This window comes from Onychostoma macrolepis, chromosome 01, assembly GCF_012432095.1.
Source record: "Onychostoma macrolepis isolate SWU-2019 chromosome 01, ASM1243209v1, whole genome shotgun sequence".
NCBI classification, from domain to species: domain Eukaryota; kingdom Metazoa; phylum Chordata; class Actinopteri; order Cypriniformes; family Cyprinidae; genus Onychostoma; species Onychostoma macrolepis.
In genome coordinates, this window is record NC_081155.1 from 34,220,563 (window position 1) to 34,239,645 (window position 19,083).

The following is a 19,083-nucleotide window of genomic DNA, read 5'->3' on the forward strand; positions in this document are numbered from 1 at the left end:
ACTATTATTGCAGGTATACTTCAGGTACACTTGAAATATTTAGCAGTTAAAGTCCGATATTATTCAAAGATCATTCAATCCTCATCAAAAGTGACATTAAAACACATTTTAGACTTTATATTTAGAAAAGTGCATTGTGCACAAGTAGTATGCCAAGTAAAGTTTAATTATAATTTTTATATCAGTAAGTCTCGAGTTATCTGTCAGTAAAAATGTTAATAGATTTGAACTATACTTAGTATGAAATAAATGTATTTCAAATATATTACTTTTTTACTAGGGTACCTTTACTTGAAATCTGTGAGTTAGAATGTTCAAGATGAATCTACGCTGCATATGTACATTTTAATGTAAACTATACAAACAAATACAAAACTAAATGTGAAACAATTTGTTGACATAATAAAAGTCACTTTATTTGAGCTTTCCTGGAGTGACACTACTGAAAAATGTAGCTAAATAATGAACACCCACCAATGCTTTTTCAGATCAGATTGTTCTTTTGTATATTTTATTTTGCTCAGATTTGCTTCCTCTGCTATTTATGTTTTTTTCATCTTAAAGGGATAGTTCATCCAACAATTTTAATTCTGTTATCATTTGCTCACCCTCGTGTCGTTCCAAACCTGTATGACTTGATCTTTCTAGCAAAACCCAAAAGAAGATGGTTTGAAACATGCTGTTAAGCACTGGTTCGACTTTGGTTTGACTGCAATTGTATAGACATTGAGACATTTCTCAAAAACAAAACAATTTATGTTTATATGGGGGAAAAATAACACCATAAAGGTTTGGAATGACATGAGGATACGTAAATGGTGATAGAATTTTCCTTTTTTTCTCTTACAGTTTTTCTGTGATGAATGAATGTATTCATGTGCATGTTTGTGTTGTGAATTTTTTTTTTTTTTTTATACTAGATTTGTTATTTTAAAATATGTTGTTTGAGAAGAGTCACATGCTCACAAGTACTACTGAAATGCATTCTCCTGTGCCTGTCAATTGCCTTTTTATTTATCTTCGCGTCTGACCTAGGATCAGCATCGGTGTGTTAAAAAAGCTGTGTTGTCAGTAATTGCTTTCCTTTCTTTTCTCTGATCCAAGTTGCGTGGATAAGCCAGAATGAACACCAGAGCCTGCTGCATTGTGCTCAGATTTGTTGAAATTCACCCCAGGCTGTGTCAAAGGAAAGGAGGCGTGGCGATCTAGGACAACATAATAGACAGGGCTTCTTGTGACCTGCTGCCACGTGCAGCCTTTCTGGATCTGTACTGTTTTGTTCTCTGGCTTTTGTTGGGCTCTGCTTACTGTGGGGCCCTGGCCCTTTTTTATTCTCACAGGAGGTCAAAGTTCATTTTCATAGTCCTTCAAGGTGGGATTGAGAGATGTGGAACCCTCGTCGGTCACGGCTGTCTTTGCGCATGCGGGGGGGAAGGTTTTGATTGTAGCGCAGCACGGGAGTGTTACACTTCTTTGTTCCCATGGATCTCACTCTTCTCTTTTGTTGTCTGCTCTCTTTCAGTCATCCCTCTATCTCTCGCCTTCCGAACGACCTGACGGAACTTCAAGGTAAGCTTCCCTTTCATTCTTATATCAGCTTTTCTCACTCAGGCTCTTTAATTTCTCAGAGAGATGCCTATTGGATATCCATTGGAGGACAGAACCTGAGCATCCTCAGTCTAATTTAATTTACTCAGGTCTTAAAATCTCTGCCACAGTTTATTTTTTCGCTGTGTGTGTATATATGAATTTGACATCCCAAACTGTTGTGTGTATTTGAGTATTAATTGTTTCTTACCCCCACAGATCATCTCTAGCTCAAAAATGACTGCTGTTCATACGGGATCTATAGAGTACAGGATAAGGGAACCCATATTTAGGACTACTTAATGTGTAGAAGACCCTGTATCAGAGTGTCATCGTCAATATAATTAAAAGAGTGTATTGTCCACTAGCAGTTTCCATTTTCCAAAATGGCATAAATAGCTTAGCCATTTGTATTATACTCTGGTTTTCACAGAAACATTAAAATTACACAGCTAGTCCCTTAATTATGTATTTTAGGCCTTTAATGTTTTATAAAATGTTCCATCAAAGTATTCAGTAATTCTATTACATTTTTAAGTCATTATTTCATTATTGATCTGGGATTTTGGGGGATTCTTAGTTCTGCAGGTGACTACAGGAAAAGGCGAAAGTCGGAACCATCTGTCACTCAAGCCAACACAGGAAGTGAGCAGAATGCCAGTCAAGTGTTTTCCCGCCCACTGGACTCTAATAAAGCACAGACCCTGAAGAAGCCCACCATACGTTCCTCGCCCTCCTCACCATCCAGACCAAAAGGTAATTTCAGACACACTCAAACTCGAACAGAGGGTGCTAGACTGATCAAATCTTGTTGAAGACATTTAGATTATGCATTATTTTCTAATGACATATTACATTAGTGCTCCATTATTTTTGCGCAGAGGAACTGTTTGATGGATTTGTTCTGTTACCGTTCTATCTGTATGTTTTGTTTGATTTGTGCCAGAAACTGAAAAGATTTCACTTCTCTTGTTCTATCATTAAATCATCACATTTGTGGTTATACCTGTGTAAAAATTTTGTAGAAGATCCTAATTGTGTGAGACTGCATATTCTCCTCTTTCTATCTTAACTATACTGACATATTCTTACTAACTGTCACTTTTACTGATACCTGTTTTCTCTCGCTTTGTCATTTTCTGTCAGCTGAGCTCACTAACCAGCTTTCCTGTCTCCTCTTTGTCATGCTGCATTGGATGTTATTTTAATTCACAGCTGGAGACGCTAGTGAGTCACTCTCCTCCTGTATGAGCTCCCCAGGTATGGAGCGCCCTTCCTCTCGTCTCTCCTCAGACTCCCTCACTATCTCCACACCAACCTGGCGTGGCTCCAAGCGCTCCATCTGCTTCAAGAACGGTTGGCAGACAGGCCGACATGAAGCTGCGGAGACTTGGAGTAGCGTTGACGATGAATCTGTCATGACTCCTTCCTCACCACGGCTCAAATCACGCAGCTGTGATGATTTGTTGTCTGACGGACATGGTGCTAGTAATGACGGGAGAGCGTCCACTTCTGTGACTACCACTCGCTCTGAAAGTGCAGGTTCATTGCTTGATGAAGACGCTCCACAGAAGCCTCAAGTAAAAAGTCTTACCTCATCTCCCAGGGGGCGCCGACATCACCGGCGTAAGATGCCACATGATGCTCCGGGTTTCCTTCAGCTCTACAAGAAAATGCACCACATAGACCGAGAGCAGCTATTGCCCTCAGAGGTGATTCGTTCTGTACGTGCACGAATCCTTGAGCTGGAACGGCTACAGCAACAACAGAGGCACAACCTCCACGGTTGGGCATCTTTCGGCAATGAGGTACCACGACACATGGTCCCAAACCGTATCTCGGAATATGAACAGCTCATCCAGAAATCCAAGTCCATGCCAGACCTTGGTGACGAAAATGCCCCATCAGGCACCACCACACCAGGGTCCTCTAGGGCCAGCAGCTGTCCCAAGCGACGCTTTTCTGTGGAATCACTTTTGGAGGAGGAGGATCCTCCAGAAAGGGCTCGAAGTCCCCCTGAGGGACAGCCAAGACTGGGACCAGACAGCAGTAGCTTGGTGCCAATTCATGGGAAGAACCAGAGGCAGCATCAAGACTACTCGGACAGTGAGCAGGACGCCTGTGCCTCCGAAATGAGTGACATCCACATAGAAGGGTCTTCACTGTGTAGCGAGAGCGACCTGGATCATTGCTCACTTACCTCATCGGAAAGCTTTTTTGGTTCTGGGCAACATCACCATCGTGGACACCGTTACCACCGCCACCATCACCTACACCAGAGTGTGGGTCAGAGTCAAGGTTACCAACACCGCCACCTCATCAGCTCCTGTAAGGGTCGCTGTCCGGCGTCCTATACACGATTCACCACCATGCTAAAACACGAGCGACAACAGGAAAGGGCTCGGCAGGACTCCCACCCTGCCGCTACATCTCCACTAGCCCAGCAGTCACCCAGTGAGTCAGGCCTTTCCAAACTGGCCTTCCTGGTCAGCCCTGTGCCTTTCCGACGGAAACGAGGCTCCCCGCCCACCCAGCGGCGACATTGCAGAAGCGGTCGGCCAAAATCCAAAACTGCAATTTATGAGGCTTTAGATGCCGCTTTGCAGGACATTTATGACCACATAAGGGCAGAAAGGGGGCAGGGACCAGCAAGGATGCCAGATGATAGCATATTGCGGCGGTTATTGGAGGAGTTGCTACCAGACGTGCCCAAGCGTAGCTCCTCCTTGCGGGCTCAGAGAGGGTCCGGCTCCCCCTCTTCGCCCCATGTCCACCAGCCTTACCATGGAGCCCACCAATGTGCCTCCTACCAGCAGCAACACCACCATACAGACGCCTCCAACAACAACCAGCATAATGCTAATGTGCACTGCTATTCAGGTGCAGCTAGTTTGCAAGAGTTTTCCTTTTATTTCGTGCCATTATTGCAAAACCATGTCATTACCTCAAAACAATGTCATTACCTCAAACGTTCCCTACCAAAAACATGCAAGTGCTTTTACTTCTTTTTCATCTAAACAACATGCTTTATTATCATGGCACCAAGTGTCCCATTAGGTATTTGGAATATCTTACTATTTATGTAATTATACAATATAGTATATTTAGATTGACTGACTTTTTTTTTTTTTTTTTTTTTGAAGAGGGGTCCTTTGACTTCCTTTGTTCATATATTGAAACAGAAAGCTTGAACCGTAAATAAAGGAGGAGTCAATTCAGTTTTTTGGGACATTTTTGGGACAGTATTTGATTGGACAGAAATCAGTTTTCAATATTTTTGTTTTTTTTAGAGTACATTAGCGTATAGTTAGCTTTAATGCTAACACAAAAGCTCCAATTATGAATAAATGGGAGATTTTATTTCATTCTGTTTATTTGCAATGATACGATTGGAAAAGAAGTATTAGCAGTTCATGGTGCAATAAATGTCTGTCATATGTGCATATATGCATGATGTGTTTTACTGAGCTTAATTTTCCCTTTTGATTTTGTGCCCTTGCCATTGTTTTTTTTTTTTTACTTATTATTATTTTATTTGTTGATATATGAAATACAGTTGTAAAGACATTTGCTTTCTTTGTATGTACTGTATTTTGTATGTATTTTTTTTAACACATGCTTCTGTGACTAATGACTAATATTTGGGCCATTTTTTATGTCAAGTGCATGCTATTTTTATGTCATTTTGTGTATATCCAAATCATCCCTTATTTTTTTGTTTGACCATAAATTTGAAATAAATATTTGTATAATTTTTAAATAGTCTCATTTTCCTTTGACACCAGTGGAATGCATGTGGTGCCACTACTCAATCGTTTTCTTTCTGTTGATGTTTTCTCTGTTTCCTCAGATCAGGGCTCTGATACAGGACGTCTCACACCACAAAGCAGAAGACCCACGCCAGAAAGAGAGGTAGAAATGCTGCTTTGCTCATATCTATTTTTACATGAACTAGTTTTCGTTTAATTAGAACAATGTTTTGAAACTTGCAGGGAAAACATAATTGATTATTGAATAAGTACAAGGCGATCTTAAATCCTGAATCCTTATTGCGCTATGCCATAAATCCCATGACCCTGTAACCTTCATTTTGGTCAAGGTCTTTATATGGCTTAGCTGTGCATATTTTGGATAGCTGATGGTCTTTTTGCTTGCCTCATAGGTATCCTCTAAGCAGATGACCTATCTTATATTGTCTTCTCTCCTCAATCAGAAACAGTCTGCCAGGGCAATTTATGATTTTAAAGCTCAGTCTGCCAAGTGAGTATGTATAAAGAAATCTGAGAAACTCTGTCTGGTGCATGTGAATAACATCACAGCATCTCACTGAATTTGAATTCGCAAAGGGCTGTGTCAGCTTTTTGTTTGTGAAAGTGTGTTTAATTCTACTCTTGTCCAATCAAAGCGTTTTGTAGCAATTTCTTTTTATTTTTTTATTTTTTTATTTTTTCTTTCATTTTCCCTTGTGCAGTTTTTGCTCTTGTGCTTGTTGCATACTAACTTGCTTTATGTCAAATTGGTCTCTGCATCAGCAGTTCAGCTCTGAGCTCAGTGTCGTTGCATGAAAGTGTAAGCTTGCATGAAAGTCCATGCTAATAAAGCCATTAAAGAATTTCAAGGCTCATGAATTTCAGCCTGAAATTTGCATATCACCAAATTCATTGGGTAATACATTAGAAAAAATAAATGGTCCCACATATTGTTGTAACTTGCAGATATATATTAAATAACAGTGTTTCCTGTGCCTGAAGAAGAAATGCTCTTATTAAGTAAAGATTTAAAAGCTACAACACTTTATAGGAGTATATTATTATTATTATATATACATAATAAATATACACAGTACACACACATATGTAAAAAAATATATATATATATTTTGGACGCGATTAATCGCGATTTAATCATTTGACAGTACTAATTATATTATATTATATTATATGTTTGTATTTGGTGAATGTTTTCATCTCAGCTTGGTTGCATCAGTAGAAAAATAGAAATGTGACTTATACAATAAAGAGAACATTTATGCACCTGAATCTATCTTCTGTATATGTAATGAATGTTTATGGTCACATATGCATGTTCATTGCACATTGCAGGGAACTTTCCTTTAAGAAAGGTGATGCTGTCAACATCATCAGACAGATTGACAGTAACTGGTATGAGGGGGAACACAGAGGACGGATTGGGATTTTCCCCATCTCTTATGTCGAGGTAAATTTTTTAGATAACCTATTTTATTAAACTAAATGCTGGCACATGCTTAATCGCATTCCCTCTTGCTTTCTCACTATCTCTCATTTTCTCCTTCAGAAGGTGGCGTCTCCAGAGCGGAGGCAGCCTGTCAGGCCTCCTCCTCCGGCTCAGGTTCGAGAGATGGGAGAGGCCATAGCACGTTACAACTTCAATGCAGACACTAACGTGGAGCTTTCTCTTAGAAAGGCAAGAGTAAACCCTGCATCAAACCCTACCATCTTTCAGTCGTGCACTTTCTATCACACCCCACCATGAATTGGATATTTAAAGCATGCATGCATGCATGTTTTTGCTGTTGTAGGGGGAGCGAGTGATCCTTCTAAGGAAGGTGGATCAGAATTGGTATGAAGGAAAGATTCCTGGGTCAAACAAGCAGGGCATTTTCCCAGTGTCCTATGTCGATGTGATCAAGGGCTCTCCTTCCAAGAGCCCCAGTCACCAAGGAGACACGCACACATACAGGGCACATAAGGTAAGTCTTTAGCACTGGTTTTGGACCATCACATCCACAAAGTCTGTCCTGTGAGTCCTATAAGTCTCCCTGCTTTCTTTTTCCTTTGCTCAAGCACTATACGGAGTCCTCCCATTTGCAGTGTCTTGATTCTGCCACTAAGACACACCTTCAAACAGTCACTAGCGATTGGCTGTCTCTCACATTGGGTGTCTCCACCGCTTGCCCATCTTCCTGTGACAGTCCAGTCCCACCCACCCCTCCTCCATTACCCAGCAATCTACACTGTACTGGCCCCCAATCCCCTGCTCCACTTGTGCGAAGGTTCACCCCACCACAAAACCTTTCCTCAAAATGCTCCCCTTTTCCTAGCCAAGGACCAATCACTTCAGAGTCCTCAAATATTTCGCTTTATTCTCATGAACGTCTCTACAGAGATAAACTGACAGCAATAGATGTTGAACCAGAAACATTCGGTTTACCAGTGAAACGGATCACAGACCATAATCATGATGGTAAAAAGTTCTTAGAAGATATGTATTTAAAGGAACAAAACTATGACCCATCCAGGCTAATAAACGAACCTGATCCGTATGGTGAAATTATGTCGATGTTTCTGAAAAATCAACTCTATAATGAGCTAGAATTCCGATTGGCCAATCGATCAAAAAACATGGCTAATCGTGAAGCATTACCTGATAAGCCACTGTCCATCAGTGCAAGCCATAAATCAGAAAATATACTGGATAAACATCATGATATCTATGAGAAAAAGGCTGAGGAGCTGCTGTCAGGCATTTTGAATAAGAAAACAGAGATTTACAGTCCCGTAGCTGCTATAAAATGGGAGGAACTTCCTGAGTTGTACATAAAGGAAGAGGATGATGAAACAAACAACAGATCAGGCTTGGAGACTGTTTCAAAAAAAGAGGTAGAACATGCAGTGTGACAAAAGCATGATAGTCTGGCTGTGTGACCTTAAAGGTGCTGTATGTAGGATTTTGACTCTACTAAAGCATAAAAATAGCATAGTATGTTTGCAGATATTTAAGAAACATGCTAAGTTAACATACTTGTTTATCTGAAAAACAATGCTACAGTCTGTTATTCTCCTTTTAAAATGTGCATTCTGGCCCGGAATGTCTGTGTTTGTTATGGTTTGTGAAACCCGTCCACTGCCAGTTTACCCAATTGTATTTCGGCACCGCGGGTTGCCAGTTGGCAGAAAACACAGCGTATTTAATTGTACTCATCGTCATGTGCGCTCATTCCTGTTGGTGTCGTTAATCTGGCAACCTGCGTGTGCGTCAAGTCTGAGGAGGAGGGGCCGGGTGAAAAAAACTGTCTCCAATATTTTGAATTTGGACTTCAATACCTAGTTCAACCGCTAGGTGTCAATCCTACATACAGCACCTTTAAGTTTAACGATACATTTTTAAATTCTGAAAACGTTTTTAAAAAAATTATACATTATTTGCATGTTCATTGACTAAATTAAAGGGGCCATATTAAACATGCACTGTAAAAAAAAAAAGTTGAGCCAACTTAAAATTTTAAGGCAACCAGCTTCAGCAGATTTTTGAGTTTTCTCAACTTGTTTATAACTTGTTTTCGTTTATACAACAAAAAGTTGAGACAATTCAAAAGTCTCCTACAAAAATCTGCTGAAGCTGGTTGCCTTAAAATTTTAAGTTGGCTCAACTTTTTTTTTGTTTTTTTTTCTTTCTTTCTTTGAACTCCGTGATTATAACTTTCTGTTATAGTATAAGCATATGCTGCAGATATTGTTGTCTGCTGCTTTAAATGCTCAAGCACTTTAAAGATGGATTCTTATTGGCTGTCAATGTTTTTGTCATTCATATGTTAAACAAAAAAGAAAATTGTTCTTCTGCTGTTATTCTTATAGCTGTGGTGTGGACTTCCCTATTCTTACAGAATTAGAATGATTATTAAAACCTTAATAAACCTGTAACTGTTATTGTTACAGTTATTGTCCTTGGTGTGAACAGACTTGTAAATGACATAAGAAACAATGGTTACTTGTGGGTTGCAGGTTTTAAGCAGGGTCCAGTATAGCTTGGAAAGGTTTACAAAGAGGTGTCTAGATCACATTTTGGCTTAAAACAAGAATTGGGGAAAAGGTCTGCTATTAGGAAACACAAGATTTACAGATTTGATATTTATTTTTCAGGGCAATAGAGCTTATCTTACCCCTCAATTTCTCTTTACCACAGTGTTTAATAGAGTCTCATTCTCATTATTGTAAAAAAAAAAAACAGGTGTTGATATGCAAACCGGTGGTTACATGGTAAAGATTTCTGAACAGAAATATATATATATACCTCAATCCTATTTCAAAAGATCAAGGAAAATCCTGTTTACTATGATATGGCCCCTTTAATAGTCTTTCTCACACTAGTTGTGTGTGTAACTTTGACAATCTAGCTCAAAGTTGTAGTTGAACAGCTCTGTCTTTCTCTTTGCCAGGCTGACTCCTCCTCCATCACTCCATCTCTTTCATTCTCCACCTCCCCCATGCCTAATTCCTCCCTTACTCTCTCTTCCACTAGCTTTTCTCCACCACACATTGAATCATCTGCCTCTGCTGTTCACTATTCTCCACCATCTGCTTCCAGATCTTCTCCATGTCCTCCTCCTCCTTCTATTCCTCTTGCTACATGTCTTCCTTTGGTGCCCTATTCCTCCTCTGTCCACCAAACCTCAGTTGTTTCTTCTCCTTCAGACTCTCCTCTCCCTCCATTATCTCTCTCCACTCCTCCTCCCTCACCTCCTCTGTCTCCTCCAAACTCCCCAATCGCTCTTCCTCCTCCTCCTTCATCGACTCTCAGTATTCCTACTCCTTTGCCTTCTTCTTTCCCTTCTAATTATCAATCATCTCCTTCTGTCCTCCCTCAGCTTTCCTCTCCAACTTCCGGTCCCATTCTCTCAAATATCCCATCCTCCCACTCTCCTTCTCCTCCCTCCTCTCCTCATATCTCGCCAATCCCTCCATCCCCTCCTTCATCTCCTATTCCTTCTTTGCATCCTCCTCTTTATTCCTCCTGCCAGCCTCTTCTACCAACTATTCCGGCCTCTCCACCCTCCACTCCCTCTCCTCCTCCGTCTTCTTCAGACCACATCCCATCTCCTCCCAGGGCTCCTCCACACCTCACCTCTCCTCCTCCCTCCTCTGTGCCTGTAGTCTCCACTCAGCCCTCTCCATCCTCTCCCTCTTTTCCTCCTCTCTCCCCACGTTCACAGCCTCGTTCTCCTAAGATTAAGGTAAAAAGAATGAACAAAACAATGTGTTCAGGGCTGCTATGTGGTGCATGTACTTGTGTACTGATGTACAACCTGTAATGTCTTCAACATTAAACAAACATTAAAAGTAAGATCATATGGGGATATGAACCTTGAACCATCAGGGAGAAAACAACCGGCTTGTGTTGCAGTAGAAAGTATTAATTTGACACAATGAAATGGGTTTTAAGCAAGGTTTTAAAGGGCTAGTTGACCCCAAAATAAACATTTTGTTATTTATTTATTTATGCATCCTCATATTGTTCCAAACCACCAATAGAAATATCAACCTACCACGCTGTTCCTGATGAGCAGAGCCAAGCTGGGACATATGAACCTCTTTTATGGTTCTTTCCATTATTTTTAATATGGAATGTATTAATAGTGTGAGTGAGAAGGGTGGATTTTTATGTGTATAACTATGTCTCTTACTTGCCCAAATTTGGACTGTAGTTATCATAACCTTCAAGACTCTGGAATGACTAAACTGAAATAGAATTAACATTGGTATTGAGATTAAGAGAATGAGGTTGTAAATAACACTGAGATGGATTTTGTATGAGCCTGCTGATCTCTGATTGGTTGCCTTGAATTTGATTCTTGCAGACAGTTTATAGGCAGGAAGTGGTGGTTGAGGGTAAGCCACCTCGTAGCCCCATTTCCACCAGGAGGCGCTGTTTATCTCCCTGTTTATCACCCAGTAGAGCAAGAAGGGTAGGATGCAGTGTGCTGTGACACTAGCAGCGGTGCAGACTGGGAAATGAAGTCCTTTCTAATCCCTTTTATAGTTCTCTGGTCGCATCCTGGCTGGATTTCTTCTTTGTGTGTATTGTAACACAGCAGATCTTCTCTAAGCTCTGTGATGACGATGAAGACTCACAAAATGACTTCCTGTGCCTGGATTTGGCATGATATTCTGACACCTTAAAGTCTTATATGAACACCATACTGATGCTTTCCTCTCTCCTTCTCTCAGAAAATGATGCAGGATTCTCAGCATTCAGGTGGTGAACCGTAAGTACACTTTTCAATTTTTCAGATACTTTTCACTGTTATGTAACAGCACATTTAAAAAAAAAAAAAAAAAATATATATATATATATATATATATATATATATATATATATATATATGTGTATATGTGTGTGTATATATATATATATATATATATATATGTATATATATATATATATATATATATATATATAATATAATTTTAATTTCACTTAAGCTTCCAAGCTGTGTACAACTATGTGCCTCGTAATGAGGATGAGCTGGAGCTGAAGGAAGGGGACGTTATTGATGTCATCGAAAAATGTGATGATGGCTGGTTTGTGGGTAAGTTTTTTTTTTTTTTTTTTTTTTTATTACAGCAGTTATTACAGCACCTCTGCAAATGGTTTATACTTTTTAATAAATGAGACTACTCAATATGACTTAATAAATGAAATATGTGTATACTACCAAGATTTTTTATTTAATTTTTTTTTTATAAATGAATGCTGTTATTTAGCAAGGATTCATAAAATTGACTTTATATATATATATATATATATATATATATATATATATATATATATATATATATATATATATATATATATATATATATACATACAGGTGCTGGTCATATAATTAGAATATCATCAAAAGTTGATTTATTTCACTAATTCCATTCAAAAGTGAAACTTGTATATTATATTCATTCATTACACACAGACTGATATATTTCAAATGTTTATTTCTTTTAATTTTGATGATTAGAGCTTACAGTAAAGGAATCAAAATTCAGTATCTCAAAATATTAGAATATTTACATTTGAGTTTGAATAAATGACCATCCCTACAGTATAAATTCCGGGTATCTCTTGTTCTTTGAAACCACAATAATGGAGAAGACTGCTGACTTGGCAATAATCCAGAAGACGATCATTGACACCCTCCACAAAGAGGGTAAGTCACAGAGGGTCATTACTGAAAGGTGTGGCTGTTTACAGAGTGCTGTATCAAAGCATATTAAATGCAAAGTTCACTGGAAGGAAGAATTTGGGTAGGAAAAGGTGCACAAGCAACAGGGATGACCGCAAGCTTGAGAATACAGTCAAGCAAAGCTGATTCAAACACTTGGGAGAGCTTCACAAGGAGAGAACTGAAGCTGGAGTCAGTGCATCAAGAGTCACCACGCTCAGACGTCTTCAGGAAAAGGGCTACCAAGCCACTTCTGAACCAGAGACAACGTCAGAAGCATGTTAACTGGGCTGTGGAGAAAATGAACTGGACTGTTGCTCAGTGGTCCAAAGTCCTCTTTTCAGATGAAAGTAAATTTTACATTTCATTTGGAAATCAAGGTCCCAGAGTCTGAAGGAAGAGTGGAGGCACAGAATCCATGTTGCTTGAAGTCCAGTGTGAAGTTTCCACAGTCAGTGATGATTTGGGCTGCCATGTCATCTGCTGGTGTTGGTCCACTGTGTTTTCTGAAGTCCACAGTCAACGCAGCCATCTACCAGGAAATTTTAGAGCACTTCATGCTTCCTTCTGTTGACAAGCTTTATGGAGATGCTGATTTCATTTTCCAGCAGGACTTGGCACCTGCCCACACTGCCAAAGGTACCAAAAGCTGGTTCAATGACCATAGTGTTACTGTGCTTGATTGGCCAGCAAACTCACCAGACCTGAACCCCATAGAGAATCTATGGGGTATTGTCAAGAGGAAGATGAGAGACACCAGACCCAACAATGCAGATGAGCTGAAGGCCACTATCAGAGCAACCTGGGCTCTCATAACACCTGAGCAGCGCCACAGACTGATCGACTCCATGCCACGCCGCATTGCTGCAGTAATTCAGGCAAAAGGAGCCCCAACTAAGTATTGAGTGCTGTACATGCTCATACTTTTCATGTTCATACTTTTCAGTTGGCCAAGATCTATAAAAATCCTTTCTTTGTATTGGTCTTAAGTAATATTCTAATATTTTGAGATACTGATTTTTGACTTTCATGAGCTGTAAGCTCTAATCATCAAAATTAAAAGAAATAAACATTTGAAATATATCAGTCTGTGTGTAATGAATGAATATAATATACAAGTTTCACTTTTTGAATGGAATTAGTGAAATAAATCAACTTTTTGATGATATTCTAATTATATGACCAGCACCTGTATGTATATATGTATATGTATGTGTGTGTGTGTGTGTATATATATATATATATATATATATATATATATATATATATAAACTGAAAAAGAGACTTTTACATTGTTACAAAACATATTTTAAATAAATACTGTGCTTTTGAACTTTCTATTCATCAAAGAATCATGAAAAGAATGTAAAATGTTTCATGGTTTCCACCGAAGTATTAAGCAGCACAACTGTTGTCAACATTGATAATAATAATAATAAGTACTTAAGAACCAAATCAACATATTAGTATGAAGCAGGATCATGTGACAATGAAGACTGGAGTAATGGCTTCTAAAACTTCGGCTTTTAAAATTACATTCTTAAAAAAAACATCAAATATATTAATGCATGATTTGAGTTAGTTTATTTCTTCTTTAATTTTAACTTTAACTATACAATAATGTTTGACCAAATAATGTGATTGACCAATCAGAATCAAGTATTCCAAAGTGGCATGTAATTATAATAATGTACATTGTACATTATGTTATCATCTTTATGCATTATACAATGTAATCATGTTTGTATTGCTTTGCTGATAGTCTCTTTTTTTTTTTTTTTTCAGGTACCTCTCGGAGAACCAGGTTATTTGGAACGTTCCCAGGAAACTATGTTAAACCGCTTTAACAAAAAGGAAACAATGGCACAAATACGGCCACTCCAGTGCCTACTGTGTAGGGCCAACAAGGCACCTCACCTTTGAGAAAGTGTGTGTGTCCATATGTGTGAGTGTGTTCACAACCACAACCGTTTTAGCTCTGCCATGTCCACACAGACAAACCACTGAAGTTTATTTCACTTTGAGCACTTTGTTTTTGTTCCATCACACAGTCTCCTTGCTGTTCCTTCATCTGCAATTCTGACAACAGCACATTCATTAATGTTTTTCCTGTTATTTTGACATTTTGTTATTTTCCAGGATGCACTAGCTCAGAGTTAGTATGGTGAGGATCCAGGCAGCCATGGTATTGAGTGAGGTCAGTAGATCAGTATAAATGGTAGACACATGGAAAAGTGTGTCTGAGAAGAAACCTCAGGCATTAGTGTTCAACTGAGTGTGTGTATGTGTGTGTGTGAGTATTATGTATTAAGCAGTACAAAGTTAATAGCAATAGAGACCGCTGGTTATAGATGAGGATGGATAGTTTTATTAAAAAATGAGCTAAAGGTGATATCATGGACAATTATGAAATTGCTCATTCCCCTTGTGTGTGGCCAAAATAAAAATAAAAAGTGATCTAGGAACAGGTAATTGTATAGGTAACAATATTTTTGCCATACAGAATTACAAAATAACTGTCATGGAGCAATTTTGCTATTGTTGAAGTGGCAATCATTCATATAGGATCATGTTCGTATAATAATCAGTGCATTGTGGGTATTTGTATAAGTTGTCTTTAAAAGAAAGTGCATTGACATTCTGGAAAGTAAAGATGCTTTTATGGAATTTGGTAACATGTTTGATTAGTGAACTTTTTTCTAATGTTTACTTGCGAATTTTATGAACGGACTGAGTTTTAGAATTGTACACCAGGTGTAAGTGAACCACCTGACTTTAATACAGTAAAAAAATAAAAAAATAAACGTGTAAATCAAGATTAAATCATTGCTTGTTTTAGTAATGAATGGCAACTATGTTACAATAACAAGGTGAGCCTGCTATGATGTTTAAATTTTTTATTTGTTAACCTAAATTAACTAATTTATCTAAAACGTTATAATTTCGATTTTTTGGAAAGTTTGATCTCTGATATAAAACTTAAATGATGTGATGTATCTGCCACGTTTCTCATGAGATTCACTCTTTTAAAAATTGCATCATATAACGCAATAGAGAGAGCTGTTGGTCTTTGATGAATGTTTGTATGCTTGTCTGTTTAGTTTTTCGAAGGATTTGTATATCAGTATTTTCTGCACTAAGTGTATCACTTGTTGTGTTCTCATCTGAAGCATAAAGCTTGTGTTGCATCGGCTTTTACATGTTTATTCAGTATATGGAAAAGTGTCTATGAATTTCACAGACAGCAGAGCAATCTTAAAGCACCTTAAACATTTATTAGTTGTATTATTTTTTTTCTTTAAAGTTGAAGTGTGTAAGAATGTGAGTAATAAAATATTGTCTCCTTTCGTAGCTTAATATGCAGGGACAACTATAAGTAAACCATTCAAAGGTTGAATAATTTATAGCTTTGTTAATTTGAGTTTGGGGCGGGGCTTTCTGTTTGCCTGACCAATGGCAGATGGGAAGTGTTTTGGAAACCAGTTAGAAAACAGTTGCAATTATGTTTGATGACACAGAAATTACACACTTGGGCTTTAAATGTTTTAATCACACTGTTTGCATTTTCCAGCTTCACGGCTGTGTTTGCTGATTCTTAATATGTCGTTTTGTATTGTACTGTACATGAGTTTCACTACATTATTAAGCCCTTCCTTTCTCACTTTTGGTTTCTTTCATCAGTTTTAGTCCTTAATATTTCATCCCATGTGCCAAATTTATTCTTCAACTTCTTTGGTGCAAAAAAGAAAGAAAATGTATGCAAAAAATAGACAAAGAGCATTTTTGGGGACTAATAAAGGACTTTCTTCAGCACTGGATGGAGACTGGTGCACACTCTAGTCAAACTGAAGATGGGAGATTTTTGTCACTGTTTGCAAACTACTGTTCTCTACTAAAGACAGTGGATTTTTTGGAAGATATTTTTGCCTTTTTCCGTATAGCCTTTTGACTGAACAACATATAGTGTTATTTGATGTGTGTTCTTGATGAGGTGAGCTTGAGAGAATCGAGTTTAACCTGCTCACTTTCAAATAAAGCTTTCTTTCTCTCTCTCTCTCTCTCTCCTCTCTTTCTTTCTCTATCTCTCTCCCTCTGTCTCTGGTCTTTTGTTTTGTTCTATATCCAATAAATTTCTGCTCAGTTATTTGAGCCTCTCTGTTTATCGTTGCCTCTGGTTCTGATATTTAAACACTGTTGGGTTGTAATATTTATATTAATTTCAAGTATTTTACAACCTTTTTAGTTTAGTCTTTGCACCACAAAAAAAAAAAAAGCAATTATTTATTGAAAAACAACAGGCAAACTTGTTAAGAAAATCATTTCACTAATGGACGTTTAGTAGTTTTTACATGGCATTAAACGATAAAACTACAACATTTATTATTATTGTATTAGTATTAATGTTTTTGTTTGTAGTTTACATTCAGTAAAATTTTTGTTTATGTTTTTAATTTGTTTTTGTAGTTACCAAGGCTGCAATTATTTGATTTAAAAAAAAGCAGCAAATACTATTACATAACTCTTTTGTATTTTAATATATTTTAAAATGTAATTCATTCCTATGTTTCAAAGCTAAATTGGCAGCAGCCATTACTGCGGTCTTTACTGTCACATAATTCTGAAGAAATCACCAATTATGATGAAATTATTATCAATCTTATTTTTATGCTGCTTAATATTTTTGTGGAAAGAGTGAAATATATATATAATTTTTTTTTTCAGGAATCTTTATGAATTGAAAGTTCAAAAGAACAGCATTTATTTGAAATGGAAAAGTCTTTAATGTCACATTTGATTGACTTAATGCTGAATATGAGTATTCATTTCTGTGAACTGTTAACACACAGGTCAAGCTTTTAGGTTAGTAGCCAAAAAAAAGGGGAAAACGATCTGATTTACTGTCAATGACTTTTATTCTATTTGGCCATATCCCCGAAAACCTTTTATGGAATAAATCAAACAGGCCTGTTGAATCTGATTTCTGGATGTCTTTGGGGTTACATTGTTACACTGTTTGTTAAAGCTGAATATACATGTATTATAATAGAGTTCAGTTATTTATTTGTATATATTTAAAATGGACTGAATCAAAAGAATGAGAGATAAGATGAGAGGGGAAGGATGCCCAACTGTTTGTGTCAGAGAAAAGCAATGGAAGGAATCAGAGAAGAGTTTACATTTGGATCCATGTCTGCTGCCTTGAGTTCATAATTACTACAGATTGGAAGAATAAAATTAGGCCACATGAGAGGAGAAGATGTAAAAATGAGAGAAACTAAACGGCTCTTCTTAACTAAATGTGTAATACAGTGAGATCCAGATTGGTAATAGAAGAATGTGCCTGTGAGACTTCACAAGCCTCCACTTTGTTCACTCACCAAATAAGGGCAGAAGCAGTGAGTCCTCTCTCCAGGCCCATACAAGCAGCCACGAGGACCAGAGCAGGCAGCAGTGTCCTGCCTACATCTCTGGCAGCTGGATGTTTCTTTGTTGCTCTGATCGGAGATCAGTCATTCTTATACAAGCAGTAAAGGGAACCTTGAACTAATGCTTAACCCTTCTAAGCTAGGCAAAAATGGCCACACATTGGCTGTTCATGGTCATTTTTGAAACTTAAACAGCCAGGATGTCACTTTTTGCGACCACTTAGACTCTCTTTATTTTTATTTTTTGGCATTGTTGTTCAAATTGCATATCTAAAAAAAAAAGTAAACAACTTAGATTGAGGAAGCAATAAATCAACAAAAGTGAAATTAATCCAAAATGATCATAAGACCAAAAAGGTTGGTCCATGAAATTGGTCCAAAATGACCACCCTGGAAGTAGTTAACCACCCTTATGTTGTCCAAAATATGTATAATTTTCTTTCTCACATTCTAAACCAATTATATAACAAGTATGCAAGTTACTATGGAATAAATAAGTAAATAAATGAGTAAATAAATAAATAAACTGTTTGTCTGTTTCCTCATAAAAATAAATCTGTTGTTGTTATCATTATTATTAGTATTATTTACTTAGGACAATCTTAATTTTTTTGCATGTCTTTTAATTTATTTTTATACATTTATTTATTTATTTATTTTGTCTTTACTTTTGCTCTAGTGTATGCATATTCCTACACTGTAAAAAAAAAAAAAAAAAGTTGAACCAACTTAAAATTTTAAGGCAACAAGCTTCAGCAGATTTTTGAGTTTTCTCAACTTGTCGTTTTAAGTTTATACAACACAAATTTGAGAATCTCCCTCAAAAATAAGTTGAGCAAACTCAAAAATCTGCTGAAGCAGGTAAAAAAATTGTTTTAAGTTCGCTATATTCCTAGATAGATAGATAGATAGATAGATAGATAGATAGATAGATAGGTAGATAGATAGATAGATAGATAGATAGATAGATAGATAGATAGATAGATAGATAGATAGATAGATAGATAGATAGGTAGATAGATAGATAGATAGATAGATAGATAGATAGATAGATAGATAGATAGATAGATAGATAGATAGATAGATAGATAG

At 37.4% G+C, this 19,083-nt stretch overlaps 1 protein-coding gene across 1 annotated transcript in view; it reads left to right on the plus strand.

Annotated features, from left to right (window-relative positions):
* The window catches only part of sorbs2a (sorbin and SH3 domain containing 2a), a 66,706-nt gene extending 50,899 nt beyond the window's left edge, over window positions 1-15,807 (plus strand). The window contains 11 exon segments of the mRNA XM_058773773.1: window positions 1,523-1,569; window positions 2,168-2,343; window positions 2,803-4,467; window positions 5,438-5,499; window positions 5,750-5,847; window positions 6,690-6,804; window positions 6,904-7,032; window positions 7,148-7,318; window positions 11,574-11,611; window positions 11,829-11,935; window positions 14,351-15,807. Of these exon segments, the coding sequence (XP_058629756.1) occupies window positions 1,523-1,569; window positions 2,168-2,343; window positions 2,803-4,467; window positions 5,438-5,499; window positions 5,750-5,847; window positions 6,690-6,804; window positions 6,904-7,032; window positions 7,148-7,318; window positions 11,574-11,611; window positions 11,829-11,935; window positions 14,351-14,412 (2,670 nt within the window). The 3' untranslated portion in view covers window positions 14,413-15,807.
* The last annotated feature ends 3,276 nt before the right edge of the window (window positions 15,808-19,083 follow it).